Source organism: Toxoplasma gondii, chromosome IV, assembly GCF_000006565.2.
Source record: "Toxoplasma gondii ME49 chromosome IV, whole genome shotgun sequence".
Lineage (NCBI taxonomy): Eukaryota > Apicomplexa > Conoidasida > Eucoccidiorida > Sarcocystidae > Toxoplasma > Toxoplasma gondii.
Genome location: NC_031471.1, coordinates 376,187 through 395,128, shown reverse-complemented (window position 1 = coordinate 395,128; position 18,942 = coordinate 376,187). Strand labels below are relative to the sequence as shown.

Genomic DNA, 18,942 nt, shown 5'->3' with positions numbered 1-18,942 from the left:
TACTACTGAACGAACAAGACAGGATAGGGTGGCACACAGTTAAGTCCTAAGGAAAAGTAGCTGCACTTTTGGTCTTCACCAGCAAATGCGAAATGCAACGATTCCGCATTTTCCTCCCTGGAAGAACGCAGGCCGCTTAGAGAAAGATCGAATTCAGACCGTGGGGTAGATTGACTTCGGAGTCCTGCCTAAATGTGGCTGTGTTCTTGGTATTCCCCACATGGCATCATGATGCTGAATGTTTTCGAGCAGAGAGTTCACACTCGGCCGTCAAGCAAGGTTCCTTGTGACTCCAAAAAGCTTCGCCCAACAGAGCGATAGTCAGTGACCCGTATTGTACACCGTTCAGAAAAGGCAGATTTACGTGCAGTAACACACTAAGTAGGCAGCCAGTCTCGGTGAAGATAGGTGACTGTCCTTGAATGAAGACAGATTCGTCCCAGGTCTTTGCCACATGGACTCTGGAAATCTCCACCACTGAGCAAATGATCATTGCTGCAGGCCACCGTTCTGGGCCATGCCCGCATCTTTATCGCCACGGTAGACGCTCCATCGGAACGGAGAAAAACCAAGATCGGCCAAACACATCAGCCGAGGTCTTGACAGTGAGTCCCCCTGGGTCTTCAGACAGAAGTTGCGTCAAGGCCGAGAGCAAATCTTGCATTGTCTTTCCTTCTGCCCTTTCCAGTACGCTACACAAACAGCTTGTTTTCAGAAAAGCTCTCGTCTCCTTTTCCCGGTGGCGGGTGCCCCCTCTCCCTGTTGCTGAAGGCATTCCTTGGTAGCGAACTGTGTTCCTCCGCCGCTTTTTTGTGTGGTCCCGATTTTCTCATAACGATTTCCACTTGTGTAAGGGACGCATCCTCTCTTGCACCAAGAAGAAGTTGTCCGGGTGTTCTGTCGCGTATTGCTCTTCACCGGTAGTTATCTTGACGAGCTGCATGCAGTTGACGGAGAAACTCGCTAGGCGGGGTGGAGAACAACATGTTCCCCTCGGTTCAGTCTTCCACTCTGTTGGGCCAAAGACCGCATGTCCCATGACAATAAGAGCCTTTTTCTGTTTCGGACCTCTTTTCTCCGTTCGCCTTCGTCGCTGGTTCGTGTTTCGATCCATGTCTCCACAGTTTCTGGCGCCGTTACCTCTGCCGCCGAGAGAAAGTCGTTGCTGTCTACTTTCGACTGCGGACAGTGGTGTTTCGGGTGTCTCGGCACTTTTTCCACGAGCAGGTTTTCTGCCTTCTTCGAAAAATGACATGCAGTGAAGGCAGAAGAGATGAGTCATCCTCTTTGTCCTGCCCAAAAAAGCGCCCGGACAATAACTGAACGCGATCGGGGAAAAGGTCCTTTCTCGCTTGGGCGCTCGTTTGTCTTCCACGCTTAGTCAAGAAAAACTCGTTGGCCATCTTTTCTTTGTACGGATCGTGCTTTATTCCGCCTCGACCGGTAAGCAGAGTAGGACTGGAAAGAGCCTCCCAGTTCCCAAGGTTGAGGAGGAAGGACCCGGCCGTTCTCGGCTTGTGTGCATGCATGCCCTTTTGTTTCGAAATTTTGTGTCCCTTTCCTCACCCTTGACTACTCTCTTCCTGCCTGCTTGTCTGCCTCCTTATCGACCCACTGTTTCCCACTGTTTCTCCACATCTCCGGGGCTTCAGCTTCTGGGATGCCTTGTCCAGTTTCTGTCTGAGCTTCGGTGCCGATGCAGCACCGGTTGTCTTTTCCTGTCTCCACCCGACTCCCTTTTCTCTTGGCGTCGCTCTTCTAGAGTGAAGACTGCGTTCTCGTTCGCGAGAGGCGCAGGGGCGGGAGGCGAAAGAAGTGGATCCACGAAGACAGAAACCGCTTTGCTGTAACGAGAGACACCCCACTGTCCCGCACTCGCCGTTCTGCATGCCTTGGTTTTTCCACGCCGCCTGCCCATCCAACCTTCCCCTCTTCTTCTTCTTTTTCTCGCTCTGTTTCTTCGCCTGTTTCCTCTGCCTTCGAGTCTCCCCGTAGATGCACCTCCGCGTCGGCAGTTTCCTTTCTTCTTCTCTCTTTTGATTTTCGTGCTGTCTCCACTGCGAGATGGAGGGAGGGGGTCCGGTGGCGGTTTCACCCTCAGCAAGACCTGAGGTGAGCTCCAAGAATCGGGTGGCGTCCGCCTCCTCTCGTCTTGACACAGATGGACCTTTGAGTGACTTTCTGGAGCAGCAGAACGCCTTCTTCTCTCACTTGCACACCGACTCGGCTTCTTCTCATGTGGAAGCGGCAATCAACGGCGACTGTTCTGTCACCTCTCCTCTGCCGGCTCTGCCTTCTCTCTCCACCGTACCTCCGCCGTCGCATGCAGACCTCGCCTCGCCGCCCCCGCTGCTCTCTCCTGGAAAGGAAAACGGCATCTTTGGCGATCCCAGAGACCCCTTCGCGAACCTCTTTTCTAACTCTTCTTCCTTTTCTTCCTCTTCTGCTTCTTCTGCGTCTTCGTCTTCTGCGTCGTGTGAGCATTCTGGAGACGATGACGACTCCATCTTGTCTTCGTCCGAAATTCGGGAGCAGCTTCGCCTGCAGCTTGCGGCCGCGCGCTACGTGCAGCAGGGCGCTGTGCCTCCTGCAGAGATTCTCTTTCGCATTCACCAGGCCCTGCCGAAGCGGGAGCGCAGAAAGTGGAGGGACGCAAACGGCCGAGCCGCGCGACCTGCGGTGACGCACATTCTCCAGAAAATCCGTCAAGGCAGTCGCCAGGAAGCCTTTGAACAACTCGAGGAGAGAAGGCGCCTTCTTGAGTAGGCCAGAGTATACATCTCTATCTGTATATCTATATATCTGTACATCTATATCTATATATGCATGTATGTGTATGCTTCGGTCTGAATCTGTGGCCTGTGTCTGCATTATCAGTAGACATCACTGTCGACGTCCTTTGAAAGGGTGAGTTTGACGTTTCCATGTAGATGCATTTATGCTTGTTTGTGTAGTAGTCCTCCGTGTTTTTTCAGAGACAGGGGGTCTTGCACTCAAGGATTTCGTTGAAAAAATACACAGATTAGGATTCTTCGACGCAAGCTGCGTTTAGGGTCTCGGCTGGGGAGGGATGGATGGGACCTCCTCTAGAGGATTTGCCTGTGGTTTTCAACTTTTTTTGATGCCGCATGCGTAGGAAAAACGGATTGTGTACACATTACACATGATTCCAACTTACCGACTTGGTGCCCATCCATTACAAAATGAAACTCCTGTCTGAGGCTTCGACGATTCGTATACGGCTGTCCTTCCGTAGGACCGTTTGAGTCTCTGAGGTATTCGATTCTCGGATGTTTCTCAGTCGCTTGACCGAGGTTCTTTCTTCTCCCTTCTTCGCAACCTTCACTGTCTTTTCTCCTGAGAGGTGGAAAAGGTAAAAAGCATGCAACCCGTTTGCCTCTCGCTGCTTCGTCTGAAGAACGAATTTCTGTTGTCGTGGTGTGCGCTTCAGTGGACTGCTGGACGGCAAGAATAGGGAGCTCTACGAGCAATTCTGCTGCTTTCCGGAGTCTGTGAGAGTGGTAAGGCCTCGCCGCTGTCTCTCCTGTCTCCGCTCGTTCCTTTTTCCATTCGCCCTCTGCGACCTTAGAGGCCGCGGTCCCTCCATACCTTCTCTCGGCGGCTCTTTCACATGCCGTCTCTTCCAAAGCTCGGCGCCCACTCTCGAGTGTATCGTGCTGCCTCTCTTGCTACGCCGCTGGCTCGCTCTGCCAGGACGCTTCGTTCGTTTTGTCTTTATCCAACGTCTATCCCGTCTCCTATGTCGTTCTTCGGCCCGCCTCAAGAGATCTTTGTTTAACCTCTTTGTTTGCCGTCTTGTCTCTCCTGTCGCAGCTTTCGTCCTCTTCTTGTTCTTCGAGTTCTCCTCCTTGCTCTTCCTCTGCTGTCTGGTCTTCTTCTCCGTCTTCTTCATCGTTTCTTTCCTCGTTTCTGCTCCCCCTTCTCTTCTTCGCTGGCTTCTCCGTAGCCGCCGTCTCGCGCCAGTTCTCCCCGTTGACGTTTTTGCGTCGTTTTTGAGATTCCTGTGTTCTGTCTTCAGCAAGCGACTCTGGAGCGTCGTCTGCATTCGCTTGCTCGTTTCCAGGAGAGTTTGCGGAGTGCAGTGGTCGAGGAGGGCCGGCGGACTCTGGCGCCTCCGAGCGCGTTGCTGCTGAGGCCGCAAGTTCCGCGGTCGCTTCACGAGCGAGCGTTTCTGTGTCTCTGCAGCTGCGCCGGCTGCTGCCGGAAGTCGCACCCAGTCTCCGAGCGTCTCCTCGCGTCGTCCTTGGCGGACGCCTCGTCTAGCCAGAGGAAAAGCGACGTCGTTGCCCTGCACACAAAACGGGAGAACGCGCCGTGCTGCGGCTGCTGCTGCTTCGGCTTCTGCCGCGGCTGCGTCTCGCGAGCCGCGGGCGCCGGCGCGGCGGCGTCGCGCCCCGGGGAGAAGAAGAGTGGAAGGAAGGACGACGACGAGAAGCGAGAAAAGGGGAAGCGAAGAGCGACTCTTGCCTGGCCTGCTGCTTCTGGATGCGGAGTGTTCGACGCACTCGGTCATGTAAGCGGCGACGACGCCTGGAGACGCGGACCCACGGGATACCTGCAAAGACTCGCGATCAAGGTACGCGCGTTCGTTCACTTGGGGGCTTGTGACCCCACGAGTGAGAGAAACAGGAACGAAGTCTTTTCTCGATGCGAGGGAGACAGGTTTTGCTTTTCGGTCGCTCAGGCGTAATGATGACTTCGAGCGAACCTACATAGTTCACAAGCAGTTTACTCCTCCTGCTCGGATGCTGCTCTCGTCACACTGATGAGTCCAACATGTACACACCATGCGCCGTCCTCAAGCAGGAAGTAGCTCCGTCGGTGCGTCTAATCTCTGAGAGTCAAGTGTATTGACGCTGAGAAATATAGGCGACCGCTTTCGGTCTCGGAAAACGACTTTGGAACTTCCAGTAAAAATGAAGAATGTGGAACGCGCATCTGTTGTGGCGCACATGCAGGTGTCGTCATGCCGCGGCTTGGGAAGGCTTCACACGGCATCTCTCTGTCGCTCTACTTACTATTTGATCTACTTGGCCGCCTTTCAAGGACGTTTCTACACATTTATGTATACATGCACATAAATATATATATATATGTATATATATATATATATTTATATGTGTGTATGTGCTGTGTAGATGCATGCAAGGAGCTTCTTCCGTTTCTTTCTCAGTGAGGCGCAAAGCTCGGGGCACCGGTAGATCTCCTTCTCTCATGTATCTGCGTATATCTGCATATGTTTCTGTGTGTGTTGAAAACGCGTAAAGACAGTGGTGAAGTGTGCCCCTGTTAGCAAATGTTTTTTTAGGCGCGACATCGGACTTTGTCGGCAGTGCAGCAAGTCTACGCAGCGGTGCAGGCGCGGCCTTGTCCGGCGCTGCAGCCTCCACTCCGTCAGCAACAGCAGAGAAGAAGGCTGTGGCACCAGGCAGCTGCTCAAGTTCGGTCCATGGAGATGCGAGAGGAGTGGAGAGAAAAAAGGTAAAGGCCAAGGCCTCGTGCAGAGCGCTTCGCTCTCTCTGTCGGGGTATGCAGCGGTCTCGTACGCGCCATGCTTTTTGCATGTCCACGCGTGGATGGACGCGCCGAATTTCGGGTGCATGCGCGCCTTTACGCAACTGCGCATCCATAGGTTCAAGCAGATCTCTACGTCCACGTACATATCTGTGTATGTCGATTTATCCGCGCCTGAGCAAGGTAGAGAGATGCGGACCAAAGGCGAGAGAGAGAGAGAGATTTGGGATCAGAGACAGAGCGGGCAGAACAGGAGGTAATGAGGTAAAGAGACAAGGAATCGGGTTATGAACACGCTCTCGCCTTGCATGTGGAATTTGTCGACAGCTGAGGGAGGGCGTTCCAGATCCTGTTTTTTGATTCGCTTCCTTTGCGTTGTTTCTCCAGAGCTGTCGCGAAGCGTCTAGCTGCCACTGCGGCGTCTCAGGTGGCGGCGATAAAGCAGAAGCAACAGCAACTCCGAGAAAAGGCACAAAAAGAACGGTGAGACGGCGACTGCTTCAGTTGTTTCACATGCAGACGGACGTTCTTGGTTTTTTTCTTTCACTGGACGTCTAAACTGAGTGCATGCGCGTGTGAACGTTTCTTTCCTGCTCCGCCCAGTACTTCGCTCTGTCTGCGTCGCGAGGTCTGCTGTTCCTCCTGTGTGTCGCTTCTGTCGCTCGCGCAGCCTCATGATCTTCTTGCTTCGACCTCTCCGTATTGGGTCCTCTTCCTTTCTCTGTCTGTCCTCCTTTCTCCCCCCGCCGTTCGTCCTTTCTCTCCATTGTCCGCCGTCCTTTCGTCTGGCTGGGGGAGCGTCTGCGAGACCTGTGTGTCTGCTTCGTTTGCATGCGCCGCCCGAGCAGAATGCGACTGCTGAAGGAGAACGACATGGCGAGTTACATGAAGTTGGTGGAAGACACAAAGAATGCACGCCTCCGAGAACTGCTCGCCGCCACTGACGCCTTCCTCACGGATCTCTCCGTCAAAGTTCGCGCCCAGCAGGTCGCCACCAAGGACCTTGCCAGACAACATCAAATGTACGCCGAACAGCAGAGAGACGCGTTCCATACGTGACGCCGAACATCCCGCACAGACGCAGATTTACGTATCCGAAGAAACACTCAGAAAAGAGAAAGACGAATCGGTCGACGTCCAGCACCCTTTGCAAACATCCGACTGCAGCCACTTCATTCATAAACAGAGGCGAAGAACATCAAACACCAACGAAGGGAACGACACAAAAAGTCGGAAAACACTCTCAACAAATAGAAATATGTATATTCATACATGCAAATATACATATTTATTTATATATATATATATATATATATATAAATATATATATATATATATGCAGAGAGGGAGAGATAGTTTTAGATATCCCTACATATGTATTTATACTAGGCGTCCTGCCGTTCACCTTTATGGGGGTTCCGTAAGAGCTTGTGAAGTACGGGAGGCCAGAGGCAGCGAAGGTGGAGTAGAACTAAGACGAGAAAAGAACGCACCACTGGGTTCTGACGGAGAGCGTTCGTGAGACGAGCAGAACAAGTCACTTTCGCGCAGCTTCTGTAAAAACGCGCAGAACTCAGAAATCGACATCCGGAAGTCTCGGACCCATGGAACGGGGAAGTTGTCTCTAATATGGGATGCTCCTCGTGTGTAGGAGAGTGAAGGACACCGCTTCACACTGTCTTAAGCAATCCACCGGAGTATACCAATCATGCAGAACGTGGTAGAGCTTTTGTTTCCAACCAGGTGACCTTTCTGGCTTGAGAAGTGGAAAGTGCAGGGAAAGCGAAAGGGAAGGCAAGGTGTGAGAAAAAAGCTCTTTCTCTGCGGCAAAATAGCGCGCTCTCTGTTCCAACGGATCCAGTTCTCTGATGCCTTCTCCTCATAAATAAATACAAACACAGAGACGTACCTATATCTCTGTCTATATATTTGCATATATATATATATATGTATATATATGTATATGTATATGTATCTGATTTTATCCCTCTGCGAGTGGAGTGCAGTGGCTGTGAGAGGCGACTGCTCTCTTTGTTCGCTCTGCGGTTTCTCGTGTCATTTCAGGAGCGAAGACAGACGGAAGCAGACAGACGATCTGGGGGATGGAGAGGCCGCTTTCGGCGACGCACATAAGGGCAGCGGAGAAGCGCAGAAGGGAGGAAACGAAGTAGAGAAGATCGACAAGACAGACGAGAAGACAGAAGAGACAGAGAAGAAAGAGGAGAGAGAGAAGAAAGAGAAGAAAGAGGACGACGCACAGAACAGTTCGGGATCTTGGGCGCTTGGCCAGGACCAGTACTACGCCATGTCTCACCAAGTTCAAGAAGAAGTCCAGCAACCGTCCACTTTGACCGGCGGAGACTTGATGCCTTACCAGATGGCGGGTCTGTCGTGGATGCTTTCTCTCTACAACAACGATCTCCACGGCATTCTCGGTGAGGCAACGAAAAGAACGAAGCTCCCTCGCTAGAGAGGCTCAAGTTGGAGACGCAGCTCCTCGTCCTCGTTCTCTCACTTCGGCTTGAGGACGACACGCATGTTTGTGAAGGAGAAACCGAGAGAAGGGAGACAAGGGTGCTCGAAGCGCAGAAGATGTCTAGAGCGGAGTTGCCTCTTTGTTTCAGTTCCGAACTGGAGTTTCGCAGATTCTCACTGAGGTGTTTTCTCTGTCTCCGTGTGTTGTTCCTTTCCAGTTTTCCTCTCTCTCTCTCGACTTCTGTCTGTTTCCTCATTTCCTCATCTCCCTGTTCCCGCTGCTGCTCCCTCTCTCTCTTCGTTCCTGCCTCTGCGTCTCTATCGCTCGGCTGAGACTGCATGGTTGCCCACTGATGAAGCACCCGTCGATAAATGGTTCTGCCGGCGCGAGCCGCTCCGTTCTTGTGCGTTTGCGTCTCAGCGGATGAGATGGGACTGGGGAAGACGATTCAAACGATTGCCTTGTTGGCGTATCTGAAGGAGTTCAAGAACAACTCTGGACCTCACCTCATCATTGCGCCGCTCTCGACGCTCCCGAACTGGGCAGACGAATTCCGCCGGTGGTGCCCGTCTCTCAAAGTCGTCGTGTTGAAGGTACGCCGGAGAGAACAGAAGCTTCGAGGACAGACGAAGGGAGGAAGAGGAAGCCGAGGAAAGAGCGGGAGCAACGAGAGAGAGACCAAGAAAGGAAAGAGAGAGAGGAACGAGGAGAAGAGAAAGAAGAGGGAGAAGCAGACTCGAGGAACCAAAACAGAAGAAGAGAAGAGAGAAACAGAACGCGCAAAAGACGGATGAAGAGCGAGAACGAAGACACGAAACAGAAGGAAAACCGCGGGAGAGAAGAAGGAAAGAAGAACGAGAGAAGGAGACGAACAGGGAGCCGAGGAAAGACAGAAGAGGAAGACACGGGAGACAAAGAGAAAGAAGAGAACTGGGAGAAAACGACGGCGGCAAGTATCTGTGAAAGTCGCGGAGGAGACACAACAGGAGCGTAATTCAAGGCCGAGGGAGACTTCAGGAAAGGAAGGACGCTGGAGCTGCACTTTGGTTTAGAGCAATCCTTGTCGGAGACGACGGGAGCGAACGCTGAAGAGGGAGGATCCACAGGGCGTCTGCCTCTGAAAATCGTTTATCCTGAACCGAGAAAACAGTGGAACAGAAAGAAGAAATGCTTTCTGAGGAAATCTGCTTCTTCGCTCAGGGTGGCAGACTGGAACGGCGAGAGCTGCAGCGAGAACTGCGACGAGGAGATTTCAACGTTTGTCTTACGACTTTCGACCTCGCTATGCGTGAACGCCATGGCCTCTCTTTTCCGAACTGGAGAGTACGCTTTTCCTTCCTTGTCTGCTGCTTTTACGTTCTCTCCTGTTGATCTGTCTCCTCCTTTCTCCTTGCTCCCGCTCTCCACCTCTCTGTTTATCGGTCTCTATATCTGTAGCCATATATATATATATATATGTATGTATGTATGTACATATGTATATATATATATATATATGTATTTTTCTATGTGTTTCAATGTATCTGTATGTCTATGTGCGTATCTTTCTGTGTACGTTTGCTTGCGTCCCCAGCTTAGACTACCAAGGCACTTGCCTGCATCTTTGTCGCCTCTTTGTTTTCCGTTTGCTCACTTCGATGTACTCCTGTGTGTGTCGCGCCATGCACATCTGCCTGTCTCTCCATCATCTGGGTCGCTGCTTTTTTCTCGGCTTTGCTCTCGCTCGTAGCACCTGGTCGTGGACGAGGGACATCGCATGAAGAACAGCAAGTCGAAGTTCCACATCTGCGTCTCGGAGTTTCGAGCAACGCATCGCCTGCTGCTCACTGGAACGCCTCTGCAAAACAACTTAGCTGAACTTTGGTCGCTGCTCAACTTCCTTCTCCCGAAAATCTTCTCCTGTGCGAGCGACTTCGAAAAGTGAGGCGCCAGAGACACGCCCAGAGAAATGCACAACCTTCAGAAACACTCAGCGCCTCTCTGGAAAAACATTTCGAGTGGAAAAACATTTCGAGAAAGGAGACTCCGCTTCGTCAGCCTCATCTTTCTTTCAAGCACACAAGAAGTTCTGCATCTCTCGCTTCGCCCAAGGCTCTTGTGCTCAAATCGCACATTCTGCATTCACATGTGATCCAACATATATATATATATATATAAATATATATAGAAAAATACATATATATATATATGCATGCCTCTCTCCTCTTTGTAAAGGCGCATCTATGTAAAAACGTAAATGTGTATGTCGTTCAGTATAACTTTCTGCATGTATGTGTCTCTGTGAAGCTTGCCTCTGTGTATGGACACGCGCAGGCGGAGTTCCAGGGGCGGCGCCTTTCCATTTGTTTTTTTGTAGGTTTTGAGGTTTTTGTCTGCCCGTGGATGGGAGAGAAGACACCTCGAGAAGTTCCGCGTTTCTCGTTTGCTTCTGTTCAGGTGGTTTAGCCAGCCGTTCGAAGGCCAAGGCATGCCGGTGGAGGGCGGCGACCCAGACGGGGCAGGGACTGCCTTCTTAAACGAGGAAGAGAGGCTGCTGATCATCAACCGTCTGCATGCAGTCCTGCGTCCTTTCCTGCTGCGAAGAGTGAAGAAAGACGTCCTTAAAGACATGCCGGAGAGAAAGGAGTACCTCGTCCGCATCTGCCTCTCGGCTTGGCAACAAGCCGTCTACAAACAAATCCAGGAAAAAGGCCTCCGGTAGGAACAGGCGCCACACCGGGAACATCCATCACCCTCACACCACAGAAACGCGCACACAAAACTTTTCACTCAAATGCACCTCACATACACTCTTCACATACACTTTAGCGATAAACAAATACACTATACAAATATATATACATATAACATATATATATATATATGTATATATATTCATATGTCCATGTGGACTTACTTAATCATACACATATATGTGTCACTCTTCATATATATGTATCTATATGCTTATATGTATATGCTTGTATGTACATATATGTTTCTCTGCATGTTTAAGTATGTTTGTAAGGTGGTGACGCAGAGAGAAGAGACGAGAGGCGAGGCAGGGAGAGGGATATGAAGACGGTTGTTATTTGCGAGAGAGGGAAGGTGTTTGAGGAGAGGAGAAGAATCTGTGGAAAAAAAGATCAAGTTTTCGACATTGTGTTTTTCATGCGATTGCAGAACGGTGGACCAAGTGGGACATGTGACGAAGCGTGGGTTTCAAAACACATTGATGCAACTGCGAAAAATCGCGAACCATCCGTACCTTTTCGTCGATGAGTATCTTGTGAACGAAGACCTGGTTCGCGTCGCCGGAAAGTTCGAGTGTCTCGACAGAATGCTGCCTAAGCTCCTCCACTTCAAGCACAAAGTTCTCATCTTCTCTCAAATGACTCAGGTAAAGCATGTCTCCAGTGCTCCGCGAGTGATCCGCCTTGCTCCTTCCTAGATCGCTCACGCTGGAACATGGCCTGTAAGTCTGTGGTGGACGAAGCAGGCGTTGCGCCTGAGAATCGCCAGTGAACAGATGAACTAAGATCGAGAGCACCTCGCGACAAAACAGGCGCTGAGCACGACTCCTCCCGAATCCGGGCGTTCATTCGGTGGTTGTCCTTTCGTCAACATGCCAGTGAAAGATCACTCGACTGCGCGTTGCCAAAGAAGTTCTGTGAAGCCGTTGCCAGTCTCACGCTGTTCCTTGTTCGCCTTGGCCACTCACCGCGCGGCCTCCTTCGTCTCCCTTGGGGGTTCGAAGAGTCTCCTGCGTCGCAAGTCAGGTCGCGTTCTGAGGTGTTTCGTGAAGTCTGTGAGCAGAACAAGAGAAGCTGAACTCGAATTGCAAGTCCTGCCAAGGGTGCGTATTCCGGTTGCTCCTTCCACCTCCCGTCTTCTCTCTTCCAGGGGAATCCGCGGTCGGTTTGTGTCTTTCAAAGACGCGGCCGAAACAAGATCGTTTCCAGACAGTTTGAGTCGATCTCAGTCGAAGCCGAGATCTCCACCTGATTCAAGTGTTTGGCGTTTGTTGCGTGGAGACTCCCTGTGCATCACAGACTGCTTTAAATGCCTGGCTCGTTGAGATTCCTTCTTCTGCTTTCTCTAGGTCCTCGACCTCATGGCTGAGTACATGCATCTTCGCGGCTACAAATACGCGCGCCTCGATGGAAGTGTGGGGTTGACGGAACGGTGAGAGGAGCAGAAAAAAATCGCGTGGATCCGCCCTGTGCTGTTCAAGAGGAGCTCGAGCTCCCTTCCCTCGTCCTTTGTCGAACCTCCTTTCGCTGGTCCCGGCAGTTCTAGGAAGACAAACCGGTTCTGTTTTTTGCGTCCCTTCTGTCAAGTGTTGGTGTGACAAGGGAGGCGACGCCTCCGTTTTTTTCAGTGGGCTGTGCGTCCGCTCGAGTGTGGAGACTGCTCTGCCTGCGGCTCGTTTGACCGACATGCGTAAATTCTTTTCTTCTTTGGCCTTTCAGGAAGGAACGAATGGAGGAATTCAACAACGCAGAGGTCGACACCATGATCTTCATGCTGTCGACAAGGTAATGGTGTTTGGTGAACACAGAGACCATGGGACCCCCAGCAAGACTGACTTGCTTCTCTGACAACTGTATCATGCAGTTGTTCTTCGTGCTCTCTTTCGTTTTTTTAAACACCAGACGGTGCTCCCGACGCTTTCGCTCTCAGCCGGAAAACTTCTTTTCTGTCGCTTCCTTTCGTCCTCTCTCTGTGTCTTGGTTCTGTCATCGCCGTCGTCTTCTCGTCCGTCTTTCTCTGCCGCTTCGTCGCGTCTCCGTCCACCGTATCTCCCTGTGTGTGTGTGTTTGTGTCTGTCTCTCCGAACCGTCTCCTGCCGTCTGCCTTTCTTCTTTTTCTACGTTTTCTTCTTTTTTTTCTTTTCTTTTTTTTTCTTTTTCTTTTGTTTCGTCTTGTTCTTTTCTCGCGTCTTCTCGCTGTGCCTCGTGTTGTCTCCCGCGTGGATCTCTCTTGTGATCACTGCGTTCCGTTCCGCGTTTTTCGGCCTCCCAGTTTCGTTGGCGGCGCTCACGTTTCGCGCGTCTTTGCTGTCGCTCTGCAGAGCCGGCGGCTTGGGTCTGAATCTGCAAGCTGCGGACACAGTCGTTCTGTTCGACAGCGACTTCAACCCCCACCAAGACTTGCAGGCGATGTGTCGAGCGCACCGGCTTGGCCAGACGAAGCAAGTGAAGTGCGTCTCTGCTGCGCCGAAACGAGCAGCGCAAGCAACAGACGCCCACACAGAGAAAGACACAGCAGCGAGCAGATGCAGAGGTCTCGCCGACGAGGAACAGAGGCAGACACGAGGGGAAGAAGGAAACGGATGCAGAAGCGAGTGTGGCGGGATGGGGCGCGCGGGGGGAGAGGAGGGCGTTTCCACACACAGAGAGGAGAACAAGAGAACAACATAAAGCCGCCCTTTTCGCATCTGTGTGCTTCCAGAGTGTTTCGGCTGGTCACGATCAGCGGCGTGGAGGAAATCATTTTGGAGAAAGCAAACAGGAAACTGAACATCGACCAGATGGTGAGAAGAGGATCCTGCGTCTCAGTCTCCGACCTCGTCTTTGTGTGTGTGTGGGGGGGCCTTTCTTGCCGCTTCGCGTCTCTCGTGTCTTCGCACCAACGCCTCGCTGTCGCCGTTTCGCTCGGACCGCCCTGTGCCTCTCTCGATCACACATCCACATGTTTCCCTTTGTGCAAATGCGTCGGTTTGTGTGGAGATGCAAATGCGTTGTTTGGGACTTCTAAGTTCGCTTCTTCTACGCGCGAGTCCTTGCCTTCTCCCCTCGCCACTCTTCGTCACCTGCTCGGCCTATCGGCGTCTGCTTCGAGTCGCTGTCCTCGCCCCTCTCTGTTCCTCCAGGTTATCCAGGCAGGCATGTTCGACAACAAATCGAGCGAAGAACTCAGAGAAGAAAAACTCAGACTTCTTCTTCTTCTCCACAAGGGAACGACAGGCGACACAACCGCCACCACTCCCCTTCAAGTAAACATATATATATATATATATATATATATATATATATATATAGGGATATGACTATGCTCCTTCGCAGACAGACCATGTGTCTCTCTGATCGTCGGAGTGTATCTCTCTATCTACTGATGTACCTAATTTTATTTGATTCTGTCTCTCCATATCTGTATCTATATCTTTGTAGCTACTTCTATCTATCATGATCTATCGATCTACATCTATGCAGCTCGGTCCCGCTCTACCTCTTCTACCTCTCTATCTACCTATCCGCATATATATATATATATATTTATATTTATATATATGTATAAAGTTGTCTGCTTGTGTCTCTTTGCTTTTGAGCGTCTGGGTTGATGCACCTCGGTTTCTGCAGGTGTGCGTGTATTGCGTTTGTGCGTGGATGCGACTGTGTGGTGCAGTTGAATCGCATTCTCGCTCGGACGGAGGAGGAGCAGAACTGGTTCGACGAGTACGACTGTCGTCTGTTCGGGAAGCCTCTCGAGGAGCTGCGTTTACAAGACGACCAAGACTTGGAGCGAGCCGCGGCGGCGGCTGAGGCAGCGGGAGCCGCGCTCGCGGCGGCGGTGGAGGCGACTGGAGCCCAAGAGGAGGAAGAAGAGAAGGAGAAGACTATGAATCGTCTTTCCTCTCAGCTGGACGACGAGAAGCCGGTCGAAGAGGACTCTGAAAACGAGGGTGATAGTCCGGAGGAGACATTTGAGGAGACAGAGAAGGGAGGCGACGAGGGCGGGGCGCGGCCCACACGCCTGCGGCGAGGCGACGACCCCACAGATACAGAAGAGCAAGATGGTTCGCGAGAAGGACCGACGTCGGCGAAACGGGAGGCGGAGGTCGAGGTCGCGGAGACCACCGCGGTGCGCGTCCGAGACGCAGAGGCGAAGAAAGGCGTAGGAATCGGCTCGGGAGAACCGGCAAAATACGAGAGCGAACCGAAGAAAGCAGCTGTCGCCGAGTTCCTCGAGGCCGCGGGGCGTCTGATGTGTGTGTCGGAGTTGCCCGCGTGGATCGTCGAAGACGAGGAGGAACCAGCGAACGCAAAGTCGGAGGAAGACGACGACGAAGGTCCTGCGGGTCGCCGGAAACGGAGACAGCGTGGCTGCGTAGGGCGCGTGCGGTACTGCGACTCTTTGTCCGACGCGAAGTACGTGAAGCTGATCGAAAAATACGAAAACGGCGAGCTTTGGGAGGAAGGCCTCGAAGAGGCTCTCCTCCGAGAAATCGAGAGACAGGAGCAGCGCCGCAGGAGACGCGAAATGCGCAAGGGCGGAGACACCTCGGCCTGCATGTCTCCCACGGCGGACCTCGAGGCCGGTCGCGCCCAACGCGGTCGCAAGCGGAAGATCCGCGAGGGAGACACCTCGCCAGAGCGCTCCCAGGAACGCCTCAAACTCGCCCCCAGCGGACCACGACCGCGAGGGCGTCCCCGCAAACACCTCCCTGTCCCTGAAGAGTCTCCGAATGGAGACACCGACGCCCCTGTGGGGTCTGGCGGCCGAGGGCGCCGACGCACGCGGTCGGGCACCGAAGACGAGAAAGGCCGAGACAAAGGCGACTGCATGCGCTACGCCTCCAGATCGCGGACGCGCACCCGTCGGTCGCGGGGAGACAGCGAACTCTCCGACGGGATTCGCGGCAGAAGCTCTAAAGAAGACGACGACGCTGCCGACAACAACAGCATGGAGGAAGAAGCCGAGTGAAGATCATAGAGCGAGAAACGAGACTTTGCGGAGCATCCTTTTCAGGCTCGAAAGAGGTTGTGGGAGAGTCTTGAGTCTGTTGAGAGAGTGAGCGTTTCGCTAGGGACCTGCCGCTCCTCTCTGGCGCTCCGCGGGGACAGCAGAGGATTCATGGCGAAGAGCGGGTCTCTCGAGTTCTGCGATATGAGTGGCGAGTCTGGAAAACCGCTGCTTGCGTTCAGTCTAGAGTAGCTTCTGGGGGGAGAAACGAGATCTCTCGGACGTCTCTCGCTGCATCTCTGGGAAGGGGAGACAGATCGTTTTCACGAGGCAGTCCATTCGCAAAGTACGAAACCTTCGACAGAGTGAACTTTTTTTGAGACTCGAGACCGGACGCCTCCTTCCCTGCTGAGAACGGGAGTGTGCCTGAAGACTCTTTGTCGTGACGACCACAGCAAGGAAACCTTGAAGAAGACTCGGTCAGTCTGCGTCTGGTTTCTGCAGTCTCGTCCAGGACGTTGAAGGCGCGAACGTCTCGCCGAAACGCAGACACAGACAGAGTCCTCTCCAAAAAACGAAGACGGCTCCGTCTGGAGTCGCTGTGCAAGCCGAGTCTGTTTAGGGCTCCTCGCTTCTCCTCCTTGGGCATCTGGCTGGAGGCTCGCACCTCTGCGGTGAGCGTTTGTAATGCTCTGATACGCGCCAGCACAGTCCCAAGTGAATTCCGGGGAACTGACGCCATTCGCGCCCTCCCGGAACTCAGAGCGACGCATGCGTCCCCAGCAAATACCGCAGCGCGCGTCCTGCGAATCTCCAAAAGAGATCAACAACTCACGCAAGTACGCGCGGCTGCTCTCTCGTTGTCTTCTTCCGGTAAACACAGGGGCCTCGCGGAGCACTGAGACACACGGAGCACAATGGGGAAGAAGACTGGCACTTCGCTGCTGCGTCCTTTCTCTGCTTGTCTCTCTCTCTGCCTCTTTCTCGCTGCTTGTTTCTCTCTGCCTGCCTCTTTCTCTCTGCTTGTCTCTCTGTCTGCCTGCCTCTTTCTCTCTGCCTGCCTCTTTCTCTCTGCTTGTCTCTCTGTCTGCCTGCCTCTTTCTCTCTGTTTGTCTCTCTGTCTGCCTACCTCTTTCTCTCTGCTCGTCTCTCTGCCTACCTCTTTCTCTCTGCTCGTCTCTCTGTCTGCCTGCCTCTTTCCCTCTGCTTGTCTCTCTGTCTGCCTGCCTCTTTCTCTCTGCTTGTGTCTCTCTGCCTGCCTCTTTCTCGCTGCTTGACTCTCTCTGCCTCCCTCTTTCTCGCTGCTTGTCTCTCTGTCTGCCTGCCTCTTTCTCTCTGCTTGTCTCTCTGTCTGCCTGCCTCTTTCCCTCTGCTTGTCTCTCTGTCTGCCTGCCTCTTTCTCTCTGCTTGTGTCTCTCTGCCTGCCTCTTTCTCGCTGCTTGTCTCTCTCTGCCTCCCTCTTTCTCGCTGCTTGTCTCTCTGTCTGCCTGCCTCTTTCTCGCTGCTTGTCTCTCTGTGTGCCTGCCTCTTTCTCTCTGCTTGTCTCTCTGTCTGCCTGCCTCTTTCTCTCTGCTTGTCTCTCTGTCTGTCTGCCTCTTTCTCTCTGCTTGTCTCTCTGTCTGCCTGCCTCTTTCTCTCTGCTTGTCTCTCTGTCTGCCTGCCTCTTTCTCTCTGCTTGTCTCTCTGTCTGCCTGCCTCTTTCTCTCTGCTTGTCTCTCTGTCTGTCTGCCTCTTTCTCTCTGCTTGTCTCTCTGTCTGCCTCTTTCTCGCTGCTTGACTCTCTCTGCCTCCCTCTTTCTCGCTGCTTGTCTCTCTGTCTGCCTACCTCTTTCTCTCTGCTCGTCTCTCTGTCTGCCTGCCTCTTTCCCTCTGCTTGTCTCTCTGTCTGCCTGCCTCTTTCTCTCTGCTTGTGTCTCTCTGCCTGCCTCTTTCTCGCTGCTTGACTCTCTCTGCCTCCCTGTTTCTCTCTGCTTGTCTCTCTGTCTGCCTGCCTCTTTCTCTCTGCTTGTCTCTCTGTCTGCCTGCCTCTTTCTCTCTGCTTGTCTCTCTGTCTGCCTGCCTCTTTCTCTCTGCTTGTCTCTCTGTCTGCCTGCCTCTTTCCCTCTGCTTGTCTCTCTGTTCTGCCTCTTTCTCTCTGCTTGTCTCTCTGTCTGCCTGCCTCTTTCTCGCTGCTTGTCTCTCTGTCTGCCTGCCTCTTTCTCTCTGCTTGTCTCTCTGTCTGCCTGCCTCTTTCTCTCTGCTTGTCTCTCTGTCTGCCTGCCTCTTTCTCTCTGCTTGTCTCTCTGTCTGCCTGCCTCTTTCTCTCTGCTTGTCTCTCTGTCTGCCTGCCTCTTTCTCTCTGCTTGTCTCTCTGTCTGTCTGCCTCTTTCTCTCTGCTTGTCTCTCTGTCTGCCTGCCTCTTTCTCTCTGCTTGTCTCTCTGTCTGCCTGCCTCTTTCTCTCTGCTTGTCTCTCTGTCTGCCTGCCTCTTTCTCTCTGCTTGTCTCTCTGTCTGCCTGCCTCTTTCTCTCTGCTTGTCTCTCTGTCTGCCTGCCTCTTTCTCTCTGCTTGTCTCTCTGTCTGCCTGCCTCTTTCTCGCTGCTTGTCTCTCTGTCTGCCTGCCTCTTTCTCTCTGCTTGTCTCTCTGTCTGCCTGCCTCTTTCTCTCTGCTTGTCTCTCTGTCTGCCTGCCTCTTTCTCTCTGCTTGTCTCTCTGTCTGCCTGCCTCTTTCTCTCTGCTTGTCTCTCTGTCTGCCTGCCTCTTTCTCTCTGCTTGTCTCTCTGTCTGCCTGGCTCTTTCTCTCTGCTTGTCTCTCTGTCTGCCTGCCTCTTTCTCTCTGCTTGTCTCTGTCTCTGCTTTTCTCGGAGTCACCACACTCGCCGCTTTCACCTAAAGGACGCGAGATGGAAAATGTTGCCGTGCTGTAGAGAGAGCGAATTAGAGACACAGAGACACCTGGGGGAGAGAGAGGCAGCTGCAGAAAATAGGATGTACTGAACGCGAACAGTGTCGCAGCAGTCCGCGGCAGTTGATTCTCAGTTTCGTTCCAACGACATGTCGACGTGCGTGAAGGCAAAGAGCCGACGCGCGGGAGACAACGCACTCTCTGCTTGCGGAGCGTCATGCCAGACCGTTCCATCTGGGTCGCAGAAAGCAGACAGACGCGAGCCTTCGAGAGAAATCGGCAGAGAAAAACGCGGTGGAAGAAGACGCAGCAGCGCCGCGCCAGAAAGAGACGGCACCTCCGGAGAGAAGAAGAAACGTTGCACTCGCGACAAGGAAGCAAAA

General features: G+C 52.8%; 2 protein-coding genes across 2 annotated transcripts; one reads left to right on the top strand and one right to left on the bottom strand.

Annotated features, from left to right (window-relative positions):
* The first annotated feature begins 233 nt into the window (after positions 1-233).
* TGME49_320300 (SWI2/SNF2 Brahma-like putative) lies at positions 234-16,564 on the top strand. The gene is made up of 18 exons (XM_018782990.1): positions 234-2,762; positions 3,452-3,521; positions 4,040-4,597; positions 5,330-5,502; positions 5,923-6,018; positions 6,384-6,557; positions 7,600-7,970; positions 8,432-8,604; positions 9,212-9,334; positions 9,741-9,931; positions 10,448-10,708; positions 11,174-11,390; positions 12,093-12,175; positions 12,463-12,528; positions 13,065-13,193; positions 13,445-13,526; positions 13,866-13,988; positions 14,399-16,564. The coding sequence occupies exons 1-18, from the start codon at positions 2,065-2,067 to the stop codon at positions 15,695-15,697; spliced, it is 4,887 nt and encodes a 1,628-aa protein (XP_018638063.1). The 5' UTR covers positions 234-2,064; the 3' UTR covers positions 15,698-16,564.
* Positions 15,744-17,190, bottom strand: TGME49_320410 (hypothetical protein). Its single transcript, XM_002369857.2, has one exon. The coding sequence runs from the start codon at positions 16,416-16,418 to the stop codon at positions 15,915-15,917; it is 504 nt and encodes a 167-aa protein (XP_002369898.2). The 5' UTR covers positions 16,419-17,190; the 3' UTR covers positions 15,744-15,914.
* Positions 17,191-18,942: the final 1,752 nt, after the last annotated feature.